This window comes from Cuculus canorus, chromosome 17 (genome assembly GCF_017976375.1).
Source record: "Cuculus canorus isolate bCucCan1 chromosome 17, bCucCan1.pri, whole genome shotgun sequence".
Classification (NCBI taxonomy): Eukaryota; Metazoa; Chordata; class Aves; order Cuculiformes; family Cuculidae; genus Cuculus; species Cuculus canorus.
In genome coordinates, this window is record NC_071417.1 from 7,299,120 (window position 1) to 7,314,468 (window position 15,349).

Consider the following 15,349-nt stretch of genomic DNA (forward strand, 5'->3'; position numbering starts at 1 on the left):
CGTTCTGCTTGCCCACAGACCATTCACCTTCCTTGTTTGCAGCTAAAACAGCTGACACCAGCACGGCACCAAAGCATTTCTCTCTTTAAGTCACTAACTACGCAGAAATAAAACCTCAAATCTCCTTCAAGACAAGGATTCTTTGTCTACTTTGCATATGGAGAAAAAAAACCACATGGAGGTAACGTTCTGTTTCAGAACACGCCAGGTTTTTACAGAAAGTGCAGATGCTACGGCTGTGTGAACCCCAATCAATTACACAGTTACAGTGAGTAGTTTAAGTTCACTTACAAACATGCCTGTATTCAGAAACAAGCCCAAGTCTTTTGCTGAATCCACATAATCTTGTTCAAAGCAGCAGAGGAAGGAGACTACAGTGGAGAGTTTGCTTCCGTGGTGAAGCTGCAACTACAGAGAAGGTGGGGAAACAATTTTTAATTCTATTTCTTTTTTATGCAAAGTTTGTAAGCAGTGTTTAGCACCTCTACTCCCTGGCGTAACAGAACACAGCAGCATCACTGTTTTTGTTAAACAGGGTGAGGCTGTTGCCTCCGCACAGCTTTTACGCTGCCCTGGCAGGCGGGCGCAGGGGTGGTGGTTGTTTCAAAGCAGGCGCTGTACAGGGCTGTTAACCTGACTGGAGGCTGAGTCACAACAGCACCCCAACACCCCGGAACTCGGTGTGCCCCGACAAGCACTTGCAGAGGAACACTGCCACATCAGTTAGAAGGGGAGGAAAAGAACGCCTTTAATATAAGGTACAAACCAGACTGAAATGTTCCAATCTGAGACGCCCCAGCACTCCCTTTGTATCCTCCCCTGCCTCCCCTTCCATCTCCCGCCTCTCCCTGTCTCCCCCTGTATCCGCTGCACTTCCCCCTGCACCCTATGCACCCCCTGTCTCTCCCTGTACCCCTCTCGCTCCCCCCCTGCGCCCTTTGCACCCCCCTTGCATCCCTCCCTGCCCAGGAGGATCTGTGGATCTGTGGCTGGGACAGGTAAGCACTCCTCAAAAGGCAACAGCACCTCTTTAAAGCCTTTTTGCCTTCAAAACCTCATCTCCTGGTCCATTAGGAGTTTAAAAGCTTAAGCAGAAATCCCAAATGCTGCTCTCCTTCCCAGTAACCCACAACTTATGCCTAAAAATAAGAAACAAAGGGAGCGACTGGGGCTTTCCCAGCTTTTGCTGCTGCTGTATTTGGGATGCACACACTGCAAACACACATTTGACTACAAACCCACTCGATTCCTGGTTTGTTTGGAGTTACTGCTTTTGTGTTGCCAGAGCCCAAACCCCTCTCGGCAAATTTTGGCAACGGGGAGAGGGATGCAAGGGGGTGCAAGAGGGTGAGGGCGGTGCAGGGGGGAGGCAAGGGGGTGTGGGGACATGGACAGGGAGGTGAGGGAGATGCAAGGGGGGTGCGCAGGGAGACAGGGAGAAGCGGGAGATGGAAGGGGAGGGCAGGGAGGGATGCAAGGGGGGTGCATAGGGTGCAGGGGGAAGCGAGAGGGGTACAGGGGGAGACGGGGGGATGCAAAGGGGGTGCATAGGGTGCAGGGGGAAGTGAGAGGGGTAGAGGGGGAGACGGGGGATGCAAAGGGGGTGCATAGGGTGCAGGGAGAAGTGAAGCGGGTACAGGGGGAGACAGGGAGAGGTGGGAGATGGAAGGGGAGGCAGGGGAGGATGCAAAGGGGGTGCGCAGAGTGCAAGGAGGAGACGAGAGAGGGTACAGGGAGAGAGAAAAGATAGAAGAGGGGACGGGGAGGTGCAAGGGAGGTCCGGGGGCTGCAAGGGGTGAGCACGGGGTGCAGGGGGAGGCGAGAGGGATGCAGGGGAGACGAGAGATGGAAGAGGGAGCAGAGAGGGATGCAAGGGAGGTCGGGAGGATGCAAGGGGTATGCATGGGGTGCACGAGGGAGGCAGCAGGGGGCAGGAGGAGGCCGTGGTGAGCTGGGGGTGTAGGCGGTGCAGAGGGAGGCGGGTGGAGGGGGGAGAGACGGGGGAGGCAGGGAGCGCAGAGAGATGGAGGGGATGCAAGCGGGGGGTGTCGGGAGGTGCACGGCTCACCTGGCGGCCCTCCGGCCCCGGCGGTCTCACAGCAACACCCCCCGAGCCCGGCGCGCCAAGAACCGCGGCGCCCATTGGCCGAGCAGGAGGGCCGCGAGCAGCCAATGGGGGCGGGGGCGGGGCTTGACGGGGCCGTCAAATGGGCGTGTCCGGGGAGGGCGTGGTCATTGGGGCGGGGCTAAAGGGGCGGGGCTGGAGGAGTGGGATGGGACTGAGGGGGTTGAGAGTTAGGGATGTTCAGCCTGGGGAAAGGACGGCTCCGAGGACGCCTTATATTGACCTTCCAGTGTCTGAAAGGGCTACGGGAAAGCTGGAGAGCGACTGTTCACAGAGACTTGTAGTGATAGGAACGAGGGGCAATGGGTATAAACTGGAGAGGAGCAGATTTAGGCTGGACATAAGGAGGATTTCTTAGCCGTTAGGGTGGGGAGGCCCTGGCCCAGGGTGCCCAGAGCGGTGGTGGCTGCCCCATCCCTGGAGGTGTTCCAGGCCAGGTTGGATGGGCCTTGGAGCCCCTGATCCCGTGAGACATGTCCGTGCCAGGGGTGGAACTGGATGGGCTGTGAGGTCCCTTCCGACCCAAACTATTCTATGATTCTAAGAGGGAATGGGGGGAGGAGGAGAGGGGAAAGGAAGGAGGGGAGAAAGGAGGGAGGGAAAAGGGTGAGAGGGGGAGTAGGAAGAAAGTGGGGAGAGGGGAAAGAGGGAAGAGGGAATGGGAGAAGAAATGGGATTGCAGAAAGGGGAGAGGAGAAGGGGAGACAGAAGAAAGAGGGGTGAGGGGAGTAAGAGAGGAACGAGGGTGAGAAGAAGGGGACAGAGAGGGAATGGGGGAAGAGACAAAAAAGCAAAAGGGACCAGCAGAGCTCACAGGGTTCATAGCTCTCAGCTCTCTTCATGTGGCCGGGGGGGGGCGTGCCAAAGAGTAACTACATTCCAGATACCCTTTCCAGTGGGATAGAAATCATTCCAAAGTTACTGGTTTTCTCTCAAACTTGCTGCTGTGCTGCCTGGAGATGGGAATTGGCTTTTACGGCCCTGGGAGATGAGGGTGTTGTCCTGAGTGGTGGCAGCAGGACAATGTGAGGCAGTGACCCCAGCCAAAGAGTAACTGCGGCAGCTCCTGGTGGACATAATTTTATTTAGCTGTAATGCTACTGTATTGCAGCGAGTGACAGAGATGTGTGTGCTGCCTGCAGCCCTGCACCAGCCATGCTGTGCCGAAAAGGCTCGGAGATTGTCACGCGTTTAAAGCCACCCCTCATTACAACCAGTCCCATTGGTGAAGTGGAGCTGTGCTCAAGCCTTCCACTGCATCAGCCTTTAGCACGGCAAGGAACAGTCCTGCCAGGCCCAAATGTATGAACTCTGGGGTCCCGTTTGTGGGAGAAAATAACACCCATCTTTCCATCCTGACAAACCATGCAGCACTGCTGTGCTTGCAGGATAACTTCCAAAGCTGCCGTGCTCCCATAACGCTTGGCTGCCAGTCCGCTCAGAGCCTCGCTGCTCCGCTTGTGCATAAATGCACAGAGATTATCTGAGGGGATTGAGACACCGACTCCTGAGCTTGTATTAACAGAAGCTTTATTATAAAAGCACACTGCTTTTATACATCTCTGCTAAATTTTAAAAAACATGGTGTTATCTGATTGGTTACAAACTGTCCCCGCGCTCAAACTTCAAAACAACTGGTCAAAAGGTAACTGATCACTTGCTGTTCACGCACAGTCCCAACTTCTGTTGTTCGCTTCTTCAAGGTCGCTCAAGGGCATTCTTCAGCTTGGCCAATTCTCTGTGTGCTGCCCGTGCAGCAGCGCAGCGGTGCCCAGAGCACGGGGGGCAGCCGCTTGGCTGCAGGAGCCAGGCAGCCCTGCGCTCTGGTCACTGGAGGAGCAAAAAACTCCCCACAATTATCCTCACTTCAAAGGTCTGATGCTAGGAAGCAGTTACAGAGCATTTAAAATCAGGTCTTACCTTTGAATTTGCAAACATACTTACACAGAGTTCTCAAACAAACCCAGAGTCCAGTTCTGGAAGCAGAAACATTGATTAACCTCAGAAGGTTAAGCCTGGGAAGTTAAGGGTCAGTACAATGGTAAAAAGATCTACCAAAGCTTGGAAACATTAAATCCAGGTATCAGACAGGCTCTGTCCCATGGAAAAGGGATAGTCTGCATGTGGCACTCAAGGGAAAGGGATTTTATAACACCATTGCCAAGCCCTAGATAAGGGCAGGGTATCTGATTTTCTCTAACTAGGAAACAACAGCGAGTTTTACACTTCTGTTGGTTTCTGTGTGCTCCAGGGTGGGTTTCAGGGCCTGCAGAACCCTTTGTAGGGTATCCTCAAGCCGTAAAATATTGCACAATCCCACTTGAACGTTAACTCAGTGGAGGGAAACTTGGCCATCTCTTCAGATCAGTATGAACATAAAAAGTATATTCAGCACCATCTGTTAATGAAGACAAAGCCAGCCACAACCTCAGGACTCTCAGAATCTCATTCTGTGCAGCCACAATACCGATCTCCAGGCACCAACATCAACAGAACCCCAACACTGTAAGCCAATAAAATGACACTGATCAAAAGAGGCTTTGATGCATTTTATTAACCAGATAAGGTGCAGCCCTCCCCTCCCCTGGATCACAAATGTATGCTTGGTGTTACATTCCTGACAGATGTGGCAAACATAGGAGATGTTGCATAGGGAACAACCAACTTCAAATGGTAATTAGAAGGAATATTTTCAACTATCTTGAGATCTCAAGCCAAACCCAACTAAACCTGCAATCGGAATGACAAAGGAGCACAGATCTACTCTTCAGCCTCATGTTCCCATGGACCGCTGGGTCCTGGCATTCTGTTCTTCTGAGCTTCCTGCCTGCACCCAACCAAGTCACCAAGTGGAAAGTGATAAATGTTCTCATTATCAGTGGAAGGCAGAGGTAACACCATACATAAAAAGTACCGCGCTTTTGTTTTAATAAAATGCCCATGTGTGTTCCAGTCACAAAGTGAGGGAGCGTATGGGTCCCAAAAACCCAAATCACTTCCCTGCAGGGAGGACAGTCAGCTGAGACTTCAGCCACAGCACACAGCGAAATGTTGTACCGTCCCCAAACTTCCTATAACAGCAGCATGAGGAAAGGTATTTTGAACAACTGGGTGAATAACAGGAATTAAAGCTGGCAGTAGCAGAACCTTCCAATACATTCCTGTGGCACAGTGCAATTCTTCACAAGTGACTCCTTCCTCTACACACTGCCATCAGCACACAAACATTCAGCCGTGAAATCAAATTTTGTAGGAGCAGCCACGTGGGGTGGCAAGGGTAGAGCACAGAGCACAAGGTCTGACAGGAACCTTAAACAAATGACAATAGAAATGCATAAACTTCCCTTCCAATTATCACATGCCTTTCCAGGAAGGGCTTTTGGGGATCCTAAAAAGAGATTTTGGCTCCCAGATCTTATTAGCCAGCCTGGGTCCTTGCTGCTGCCACAGAGAAAGAAAGACCTTTCTGCCTTGCAAGGTATGAGAAAATCTGGATAATGATTGAAATGATTGATGAAAAAATGATAAAATTGATCAAAAATGGATAAAACTAGAATATCTCTGGTCCTCAATAACACCAAACGTGTTCTGGAATTAAACTGTTTGCTGCTACAAGACAGCTTTTCTAGGTCCATATGTGGCCACCACCAGACTGCTATGGCTTAGTCACAGGCACTGGGAGAGTCTTTGGGCTATGAGACAGGCTTGAGACGAAGACCTTGAACTGTTTTAGTAAGGTCTCTACAGCTGACTACTCATTTCTTCAGCTTTGTGGGTGCACAGGAAGAAGCAAATTATCCAGGTGAAGGTGCAGAACTACACAGGTTTGACTATAAGAGGAATCAAGCAGATGGAGCTGGTCATCTCTGGATTGTCTTCATCACTGCTTTGTTCCAACTGGCCGTGCAAGGGATCACAGGAACGTCATGACTGTTCCATTCTTGCCAATCTGCCAGGGCTCCAGGGGGTAAAAGCGGATGACAATCCTTTTTGGGTACAAGAGCAAAAATGCAGTGGACAGGAAATGTTATTATTTTTCAATTAAATATTATCCCTGCCCAGTTTGCAATAAGGTAGAAAATCTGCACTAAGTTTTTGCTGGCTCACACTCCATTGTATTAGTCTCACAGAAGCAAAGATGAGCTGTGTATGGACAGGGTACATGCAGATACCAGACTCCATGCACACAGACCAAAAAGCACTGTTCCTGTGAGATGCTTGTCCATTTCAGATGAACCCAAGCATCTTGTTATTTACCTGACAGCATCCAGGAGGCAGGAAAATGCTATTACTCGCCTTGGGGAGACAGGGAAGAGGGGCCATGGGCAGGGACACCTGCCACTGGATCAGGTTGCTCCAAGCCCCATCTAACCTGGCCTCCAACATCCTCCTGCCCTCTTGTTTGCAGCTCCCTGCATTCCCCCCGCCCGAAGAAGACCCCTGCCCGTTCTCACCGCTCAGGTCCGAGCCCCAGCCGTGCCGTCAGGAACTCGAAGAAGCGGGCGCTGTGCCGCTGGTTCTGCTCGGCCGAGCCCACCACGCCGATGGAGGAGACAAGCAGCTGCGCGCAGGGCTCAGCGGAGCCCGACACCACCATGGGCATCCCACTGCGCACTGTCACGTTCACCCGCTGAGGGCATGGACACGTCAGGGACCCCGTGCCCTGCCATCCCTGACACCCCCAACACCCCTGCCCTTGACACCGCTGAGATCCCCAGCACCCCGTGCCCTGACACTCCCTGCCCTCCATACCCCCTGGCCGTGTCACTCCCTGCCTGGACACTCCCCTCCCCGACACTCCTTGCCCTGACATCCCCCACTCCAACACACCCTGACCTCGACACTCCCCACCCTGACACCCTCTGGTCCTCCACACCCCTTAAAACCCCACACCCCCTGCTTTGACCTCCCCTGCGCTGACACTCCCCACCCCAACACTCCTGAGACCTGAGACCCCCAACACCGCCCACCCTGACACGCCTTGACCCCGACACCCCCTGGTCCTGACAACCTCCGCCCCAACACCCCCTGCCCCGACACCCCTTGGCCCTGGGGATCCCTGAAATCCCCAACACTCTTCGCCCCCCCTGCCCTGACACCCCTCGAACCTCAGCCCCTGCTCTGACCCCCCTCCACTCCAACACCCCCTGGCCTCAACACCCCTGGAACCCCTGACACCTCCTGCCCCAACACGCCTTGACCCTGACACCCTCTGCCCTGACATCCCCACCCTGACATGCCTGGACCTCGACATCCCTCGCCCCGACCCACCCTGGCCCTCGACACCCCCGCCCCCCCGAGGCCCCTTACACACTGAACCCCTCAGACTCCGCTCCCCCCATCACCGCGCACCTCGGGGGGTTTGCCCAGGATGTCGGCGGCGGCCGCGCACAGCTCCAGGGCCAGACCCGCCGGCAGCCGCGCGCCCGGCAGGCTGGTCTCCAGCTCCACGAACGGCATGGCGACTCCCGAGCCCCGCACCGCAACCCCCGCGTCCCGCACCGCCTCCTTACTGGCCCCGCCCCTCAGGCACTGCTCGCGCGCTCTGCGATGACCACGCCCCCATACACTGCCCCGGGTGCCCCCGTCCCCTTACGCAATGACCACACCCCTCTCGTGCGCTGCTCCCGCCTCTTTTCTGGCTCCGCCCCCTGTTCTGGCACCGCCCATCTCCTACCTTGGCCCCTGCCCCTCCATGCGCCAGTCCCGCCCCTCTCCAGCGTTAGCCCCGCCCCCTTCCCGTACTTACCACTACTCCTCAATGCAATGTCCCCGCCCCCTGCACTGGCCACGCCCCTATGGCCCCGCCCCCGAATGACACCACCCCGCTTGCAGCAGCCCCGCCCCTCCGCGCTGGCTGCCGCCCTTCCCTTTGCCTTTGATTGCTCCGTGCCTTTCATTTGTGCCAGTCTGGATCCATTTTTCTGTTTCCCATTCCTTCAAATACTAAAAATCTCGTATAATTCCAAGGCTAAACTACCCCCGTCTCCCCAAAAAAAAAGGAACGAGCATATCAGAGGAAAAGGTCAAGCGAGGAGCCGGGTTTCAGATGCTGCAGCTGCCTCAGGAGATGGGGCTGTCACGAAGCCCATGGCTCCCCCTGCGAACAGCAGGTTGTTCTTGGCCTCCTGGAGTTTATTAAACTAAAGACATTGGTTTTATCGCTTGCCTTGGAGCAAACAATTAAAACACGTGCGGGAGGGATGAGCATCCCCAAGAGCAGCCAGCACAGCAGCGAGCAGTCCCAGACACTGGCAGCCTTTGGAAAACTCTTGACAGCCTTTCCGTCCTGCAGCCATGGCATGTGTCCTCAGCCACTGAGCAATGCCACTCACAAAATCACCAAAAATCAGCCACTTCCGGTCTAAAATCTGACTCGGTTGCATACATTTTGTGAATAACACGTCAATAAAGCATATTATTCACCCAATGTTTGGGAATCAAAGAAAGGAAGGGTGGGAATAACCATGTGCCTGTTTCTAATATTTTTGGTTGATGAACACAGAGCCTTCACTCTGGGCTCTTTATAGAGCACAGAATCACAAAACAAAACGTCCTACTACTGCAGCCAAAGTGTACAACAGAGGTCTCTTTCCAGACAGGAATATAAAGCTCTGGACTGTATCAGGATCTAGAACAGAAGCCTTAGCGAAAAGCATCTCCAGGACACACCAGGTTTTATGGAACTAACCAGCAAAAACGTCACCAGCCAAGACATGGTATTGCTGGAAAGAAAAGCAGCTCTCGGATTAGTGAGAGAAGCCACACTGGAATTGTTCACCCATTCTGTCTCCTTCCTTACAGGAAAAGTTCTTGGGCAAAGCTAGCAGAGTAGCACTCAGGGGCAACAACTCCCCGGGAATGGAAATACACAGCGATTCACATCCCACAGTTTCTGCATCCTTTACAAGTTGCTTCTCTCAGCTGAAGAAACTAGAAACGGTTGGATTCTGTTTTCCCTCATAAATTGTGCTGCAGTACAAAAGGGTTTTGTGTTTGCGCTACAGCCAACCAGAAATAAACACAGCCAAGAAAAAGAGCCCAATAGCTCCACAACAACTCTGCCCTTCTATTGTGATCCTTATGTTGCTCAATGCCACAAAATCCCTTTCGTTACTTCCGCTGCACAGGCTGACTTGGTGAATTTCCACTCAAAACAGTCTCAGAGGAGCATTTCTAGACTGATCCCCTCTCTGCATTGTCTTGGAGAAACGTGGATCGCTGTTACAGCGCTCCTGCAGAAAAAACAATGGGATTGCTATCAGATTCAAAGAAATTACTGTCATTGCATTTATTCCCTGTAGAATATCAACAAAGCACTTCAGGTAGGCAGTTCTTCGAAGGTGATGGCCACCCTCAGCGTTTCAGAGCTGCTTGGCCTTTGCTGCACAGCTCTCCAGACTGAGCACCACCGAAACCTGGGCTCTCAGAAACAAAAACAGTGATTAAACCGAAGAATTAAAGATTCACAGCTGTAAATGACTATGAAGAAACTTCTCCCAGGAACCTAAAGGCAAATGATGAAGTGCGGAATGTACATGTTCAGCCCAGCAAGATGCCTCAGCAATAAGAAACTTAAAAACCCAAATCCAATGTCTTTTTTTTGCCCTCTCGTGACTGCCTGGACCTTTTGCGCTGGACTCGTCTGTGCAAACGTGAGCTGGGAAGGTGAGGATCAGGCACGCTTTGTAGTGCTTGCCACTAGAGAAGGAGCTGCAAATGTCAAACCCGCATGATAACAAAGCCCCTCACGCTGTACAGCTCTCTAACATGCCCAGTTAGGCTGGCTCAAATTTGTCAGGAAATACCATTTGTGACGCTACCATCTCTGAGAAGATTTGACACTGAAATAAACCCCAGATACAAGCGTTAAGTGACCCGTAGCGCCTCAGCCTTCTGTAGAGACTTAACATTTCAGGTTTTAAACCCTTCCCAGCTTTCACCCCCAAAGATACGGGGAGGGGGGAAGCAGCCTGCAATTTCAGTGTTCTGATGACAGTGCTCTTCCCAGCTAGATGCAGAACTGGAGGTCAGAGAAGTTAAAAAAAAACAAGGGCAGGAAAAACAGTAAGATAGGCTAATTCATTTCAACATCTTCATCAACACAGGTGCTAGATGCGCTTTCAGCTGTGGATCGATTTGAATGTTGCTCAGTTCTTTGATATTGAGGATCATCTCATGGGCTTGGAAGAACAGCTCCTTCCCCACGGCCTCTTCCACGCGCCTGCGCCACTGCATCAGCCTAGGTCTGTCTTCAAAGACGTCACAACCAACTCCGACGGGCTGCAGAGATGGAGAGAGCAACAGTGAGGCACCCAGCAGTCACTTCTTCACCAAAGCAACAGCTTAGAGAAAAATAAAAAGAAGAGCTCATAAAGGAACATTGGGAAGGAGGGAAATCTCCACTAGGTAGGTGCATCTATCTAAGGGACACAGAAACCAGCTTGGATTTTAAAGGGCATTTACAGGCCAGTTCCTGAGAGCCAGACCAGCTGTTCTGAGCAGCAGTGATGACTGTGACATACTGTGAGTGATTTTCAGTTCCAGCTTTGAAGATGTGGGGGGCTGAGAGTTGTAGGGACAACTGCACAGTCCACAGGATGGAGTGCTATGTGATATAGCAAAGCCGCAGCACAAAACCCAAAGCGTTTACTTGAACTGATGTCTTAGTTGACATCAACTACCCCCCCTTCTACTTTCAGCCTTTGCCTCTCTCTTGAACACAATGCTGTGGAGAAGCTGAACTGCTGTTTTTCAGCCTCTGGGATACAGAACTTGGAGAAAGAATCACTTCAGGGCTGGCAGAGAACAACCAGTTTGTAACAGACTTAACTGCCTGTCGAACATGCAACCCTGCACCTCCCAGACATGGCATGGGCAAGTACCACTCGAAGAAGAATATTCTTATAGGATAAAAACAATCCTGTTAGATTATTAGAGAGGAGAAACAAAAGAGATCTGTTAGGTTATTAGAGAGGAGAAACAAAAGAGATCTGTGGCAGCCAGCTTTTTCTAACCGGTTTTCTGAACTCACTCCCATATCCTCCTCCTTGTCTTAGGCCACTTCTGTCAAGATACACCCTCTCTCCTCTTTCTAGTGAAGTTGTTACCACATGCTGCACCCCTTCTTGCCCAGCAGCATCTCTTTCCCTTGTGCCAGGGCTTCCTTACCACACTCGAGCACTCACTTGCATCAGCTCCACAATGGCCACAAGATCTGCCAGAGAAATCTCACTCCCAATGATAAAATCCTTGTCCTGCAGAAACCTCTCCTCAAATTGCTTCAGGGAAGTGGAGAGCCCTTCCATAACCTCCTGGAGCTTCTCGGAGGGCAGCGGCTGTCCTGTGAAGAGGGGAATCAGCACCTGCAGAGAGAAGAGACTTCAGACTGCAGTAGTCCATCTTCTCCTGATCTGGTGGTAGTCGTTTAAGTTACACTCCAGGAACTACTCATGATTATCAGTGACCCTGCAGCAGAGCCGTAGGAGGGGCAGGCATTGGAGCTGCACGGACTGCTGCAGTTCCGAGCAGCTCACGGACATGGAGCACACAAGCAGTCCCAAGCATCTGATCTGCCAAGACAGGAACCTCCAGCTAATGGGCACCAATGTCTAGAACGAAAGCATTGCAGCAGCCTGCTGTGTGCCCGCCAGCCCCCTGCCAGCCCCGCCTGGTGCAACCGGGTGCAGGAGGCAGGCAGGCAGCAGGCAGCTGCCAGTGCTGCGGGGTGGCAAACGGCAAGCGCGGTGCTGGCCGCGGGACTGGGATGTGTCTACACTGGCTGGAGGGGCAGGAACGGCTTCCTCTGTGTGACAGTGGCCAGCCAGGCTGGGAGTAGCCATGGACCATTTTTACAGCAGCCTTTCTGCGGCCTCTCAAGCAGTTTTCTTAAAACCACTAGAAATCTTTCCAAAGCAATCATGCAAGCGCGGCTCTTGTCTCACGGACTTGCTGGCACGGGGGGCGGTTGCCTTTCCATGAGGTTTGTCCCCACTCACAGAGGTGCACACAGCATCCAAGCTCACAGCTGCTCCACCTACCACAGCTAAGGGAGTGGACTGCTAGAATATTCAAAAATTCAAGCTGGGATTGCTTAATCCGAGCTGAGATTTTTTGCCAAGTACATGTGGAATCTATTTTATCAGAAAATTCAGGGCCAGTTCTCTTCCTTAGTGGTTCCAATTATGCACGATGGGACCTCTGGGTAGAGCCACTTGAAATAGCACCTCCTTCCTTTTCTGTATCTCAAGGCATTCCATCTTCTCCCAGGTCTGGCTGACGTGCCTCCTGTTACATGGTGGATTTATACATCTCCCTGTTTTCAAGAATTCTGAGGACTTTTTCTATATCGGGTTTATCTCGGCAGCGGCAACAATGAGTTGGATTTCTTTCCCTTGGAGTGCTGCAATAACAGCCTGCAGAGACTGGAAGGAACTACTTCTTGTATGAATCTGACTCATATTTGAATTGCTTTTCTGCATTCTCCAGCCAAAAATTCAAATAAAATCAAATTTTTGTCAATAAATCAAAAAGCCAAATGAGTCCCAATATGCTTTGTTAGGCACAAACAAGGGCAAACTTTACACGGGAAGAATGCAGCTCTTCCCTGTTTACTGGCAACTCCAGTTTCATCTGCACTTCCTGACCACAGCTGGACTTGCAGAGATATGTTTGCACCTGGTTCTCTCCAAGGAGAGCTGCATTAACGTCTGGTGAGTTGGCTGGAAAGAAGTGTCCAGCAAAATCATCTGATACGAAATGATTTTCTGCCTCAGGGTGATTATTAATTTTACTTATATGTAACTTGATCTAAGCACGCTGAATAAAGAAACCCTGCCATTCCCTCTCTCTGCTCTGCCTGTCCCTCAACCCATTCCCAGGAAGTAGCCAAGCAGGCTGGAAATAGAAAGCTCCTCTGGATTTCCACCCTGATGAGGCTGCAGGGACTTCTTTTATGGACAAAGCAAGCCCTTCTGCTTCCAGCAAGAAAGCACATGCTCATCAATACCCCCAAACTTCCTGGTCACCCTCTGCACAGCTGTGCAGGAAGGGGGAGGCCCTTGGGGGCGAGACCAAATCTGTCACACATTTGCTGAGGAACCCAGGCAATGGAAGCCTGTTGGGTTTCAAAGACCTTCTGTACCAGACCCACTTTAAGGCAAAACCCAAAATCACCATAGCTGCTTTTGCCAGATCCTGATGTTAAGCAATTAAGACTAGCTCCCCCCGACAGTTCCTCTCAGCTAGGAACAGCCTAGCGTAATTATTTCAGTGTAAAACTCCCTCTGAATTGGGGCTGTTTAACTGCTCAGTATTCTGTATCACTTAACTCACATTTCAATATTCAATCTCCTTACCTTGATCCACATGGTTTTAGGAGCATTAGCCCGGATGTTTGCATGGTGCCATGAGAGGTATTCATCCACCTGCGCCCGTTTTCGTATGTCCGATGGGTACCAGTGGTCGGGAGTGTTGTACTTTCGGCTCAGATACAGCAGAATGGCAGTGCTGCTCCAACGTTAACCAGAGAAAAGAGAGGGCTCAGGGAGTGATGACGCAGAACGCTTTTGCCTAAGCTCCCTCTCCTGCCCCTTCTGATCTTGCTGCTTCCACTGAGAAGCATTCAGATCAGTCTAGGGACCGCATCTAATTAATGATGACAACAGAGATGGCACTTCATCACCTTAGTTCCCATGAAAAGTTCCACCTGCTGGAAAAGCACAGCGCTGCTCTATGGTGCAGAGCTGGGCGGCACTGGGGCAAACAGGTGATAAACCCCCATGATCATCTGTCAGCAACATTAACCCCCCCTGTTCCTCGACTGCTCTGACCCCTCTCCGAGACCGGCGCGTGTTCATGCTCCTGTGTGCTGTGAAACTCTCCAATGGGTTACATTGCCATTTGTTCAGATCTACCTCTAGCCCGCAGCCTTCACTGAAATCCATGGAAGTCTCAGCAAAGAGAGCCTAGGGAATCTTTCAGTGTTTGTCCAGATGTTTATACTTTCACTAACTGGCAGAAGTCAGATGGAAAAACATCTTAGTCATCTACAACAATACGTGGGCTGCCACTGCAAGAGGAGTTTCCATAGAAAATCCTGTGCTGACAAAACCGAAGGAAATGCAGATCCTCCTACTAGGCTGACACTCCTTTAGTTCAGTTATTTCAGTATTATGATACCATTAATCATTCACCTTATTAATCTCAAAGTAAAACCTAAGTCTTGTCGCTGTAGGACTTTGCGTGGCATTTATGATTAATTCAGATAAACGCTATTTTTCCTCAGGGTAAAAGGGATTTTTGTAAGCTTTAATCATTTCCCAGAGATGTTTATTAATCCCATTTTGAGGTAAGTGCATTCGGGGTAAGATCAAGAAGTTAAGTCAGCTGATTTGTTTACATTCTGAAAGATAATTCAAACAGAAAATGGAAACAGAGCAGATGTGGTTACACTATTAAAAATAACCACATGTTCATAAAAGCTGTGATCCTTTATAATTCTGCGGCAATAACAGCTCTTAAACAACACACAGATTACCGGTGCCCAGGGCAGTCTAAGGACTGAGCTCTTACCATTCTGCTAAGGTGAAGTCCCCGTCCTTCAGCGCTGGTACTTTCTTCAAGAGACTGGCTTTGCCAGCTCCCTCGCTGTTTGACGGCCCTAAGGACATGAGCAGACACATCAGAGGGGAGAGGCGCATCTGCCAGCAAATGGCAAGGTGAATGCCCAGAGCCAACTGGACAACCAGGGAACCGTGTTAGGCTTTCCCTAAACAGTTGTGTTTCACAAAGAAAAGGAAAGGGAACTGAAGATCGAGGTAGAAGCTATTGGCGGAGGGCAGCTGGCTCAGGCTGGGCATGAGGCGTGCAGCAGTTCACGTTTCCAGACAGGAATTCTGCTGCTTGCTCAGGTGCCAGTAGTACCTGCAAAACTTACTGAAAATAATCACTCCCTGAGAGTCATTCAGATACCGCGATGAAGGGGCTGGTAGTGGAAACACTACTGCAGAGAACCAGGAACACTTGACCTGAGAACAGCGTGTCCTACGGCTTCAGAGATGGGGCAGGGAAAGACAGATGTTAGGAATAAGACGACTGAGCACCTAAAAACCACTTAATATTTGCCAAGGAGGCAGGGTCTGGAAAAGGTGATTTTGCATGTAGAGCATCCTCAGGAGGGCAGAGAGTCGCTGTTCCTGCTCCTACAGACAACACCAAACAAAA

General features: G+C 51.2%; 3 protein-coding genes across 8 annotated transcripts in view; all 3 read right to left on the reverse strand.

The window, feature by feature from the left end:
• CABIN1 (calcineurin binding protein 1) overlaps nucleotides 1-2,189 on the reverse strand; it is a 93,771-nt gene extending 91,582 nt beyond the window's left edge. For all 6 annotated transcript variants that reach the window (XM_054082243.1, XM_054082244.1, XM_054082241.1 and 3 more), the window contains exons 1-2: nucleotides 2,069-2,189; nucleotides 292-408 (exon numbers count right to left, since the gene is read on the reverse strand). The gene's annotated coding sequence lies outside the window, so the exon portion shown is untranslated. The remainder of the gene's footprint in view (nucleotides 1-291; nucleotides 409-2,068) is intronic.
• A 2,470-nt stretch (nucleotides 2,190-4,659) lies between these two features.
• On the reverse strand, nucleotides 4,660-7,682 carry DDT (D-dopachrome tautomerase). The gene is made up of 3 exons (XM_054082365.1): nucleotides 7,478-7,682; nucleotides 6,580-6,755; nucleotides 4,660-6,111 (listed from the first exon to the last, which is right to left on the reverse strand). The coding sequence occupies exons 1-3, from the start codon at nucleotides 7,583-7,585 to the stop codon at nucleotides 6,039-6,041; spliced, it is 357 nt and encodes a 118-aa protein (XP_053938340.1). The 5' UTR covers nucleotides 7,586-7,682; the 3' UTR covers nucleotides 4,660-6,038.
• Nucleotides 7,683-9,954: 2,272 nt separating this feature from the next.
• Nucleotides 9,955-14,998, reverse strand: LOC104068483 (glutathione S-transferase theta-1). The gene is made up of 4 exons (XM_054082842.1): nucleotides 14,699-14,998; nucleotides 13,483-13,633; nucleotides 11,314-11,490; nucleotides 9,955-10,408 (listed from the first exon to the last, which is right to left on the reverse strand). Exons 1-4 carry the CDS (start codon nucleotides 14,824-14,826, stop codon nucleotides 10,208-10,210), a joined length of 657 nt encoding a protein of 218 aa, XP_053938817.1. The 5' UTR covers nucleotides 14,827-14,998; the 3' UTR covers nucleotides 9,955-10,207.
• Nucleotides 14,999-15,349: the final 351 nt, after the last annotated feature.

Coding starts and splice junctions, on each gene's coding strand:
- DDT (XM_054082365.1), bottom strand. CDS start 7,585: ATGCCGTTCGTGGAGCTGGAGACCAGCCTGCCGGGCGCGCGGCTGCCG. Junction 6,756..7,477: donor TCCTGGGCAAACCCCCCGAG/GTGCGCGGTGAT, acceptor CCATGCCCTCAG/CGGGTGAACGTGACAGTGCG. Junction 6,112..6,579: donor CTGGGGCTCGGACCTGAGCG/GTGAGAACGGGC, acceptor GTACCCAAAAAG/GATTGTCATCCGCTTTTACC.
- LOC104068483 (XM_054082842.1), bottom strand. CDS start 14,826: ATGCGCCTCTCCCCTCTGATGTGTCTGCTCATGTCCTTAGGGCCGTCA. Junction 13,634..14,698: donor GACTTCACCTTAGCAGAATG/GTAAGAGCTCAG, acceptor ACGTTGGAGCAG/CACTGCCATTCTGCTGTATC. Junction 10,409..11,313: donor CCATTGTGGAGCTGATGCAA/GTGAGTGCTCGA, acceptor CCATCTCTGCAG/CCCGTCGGAGTTGGTTGTGA.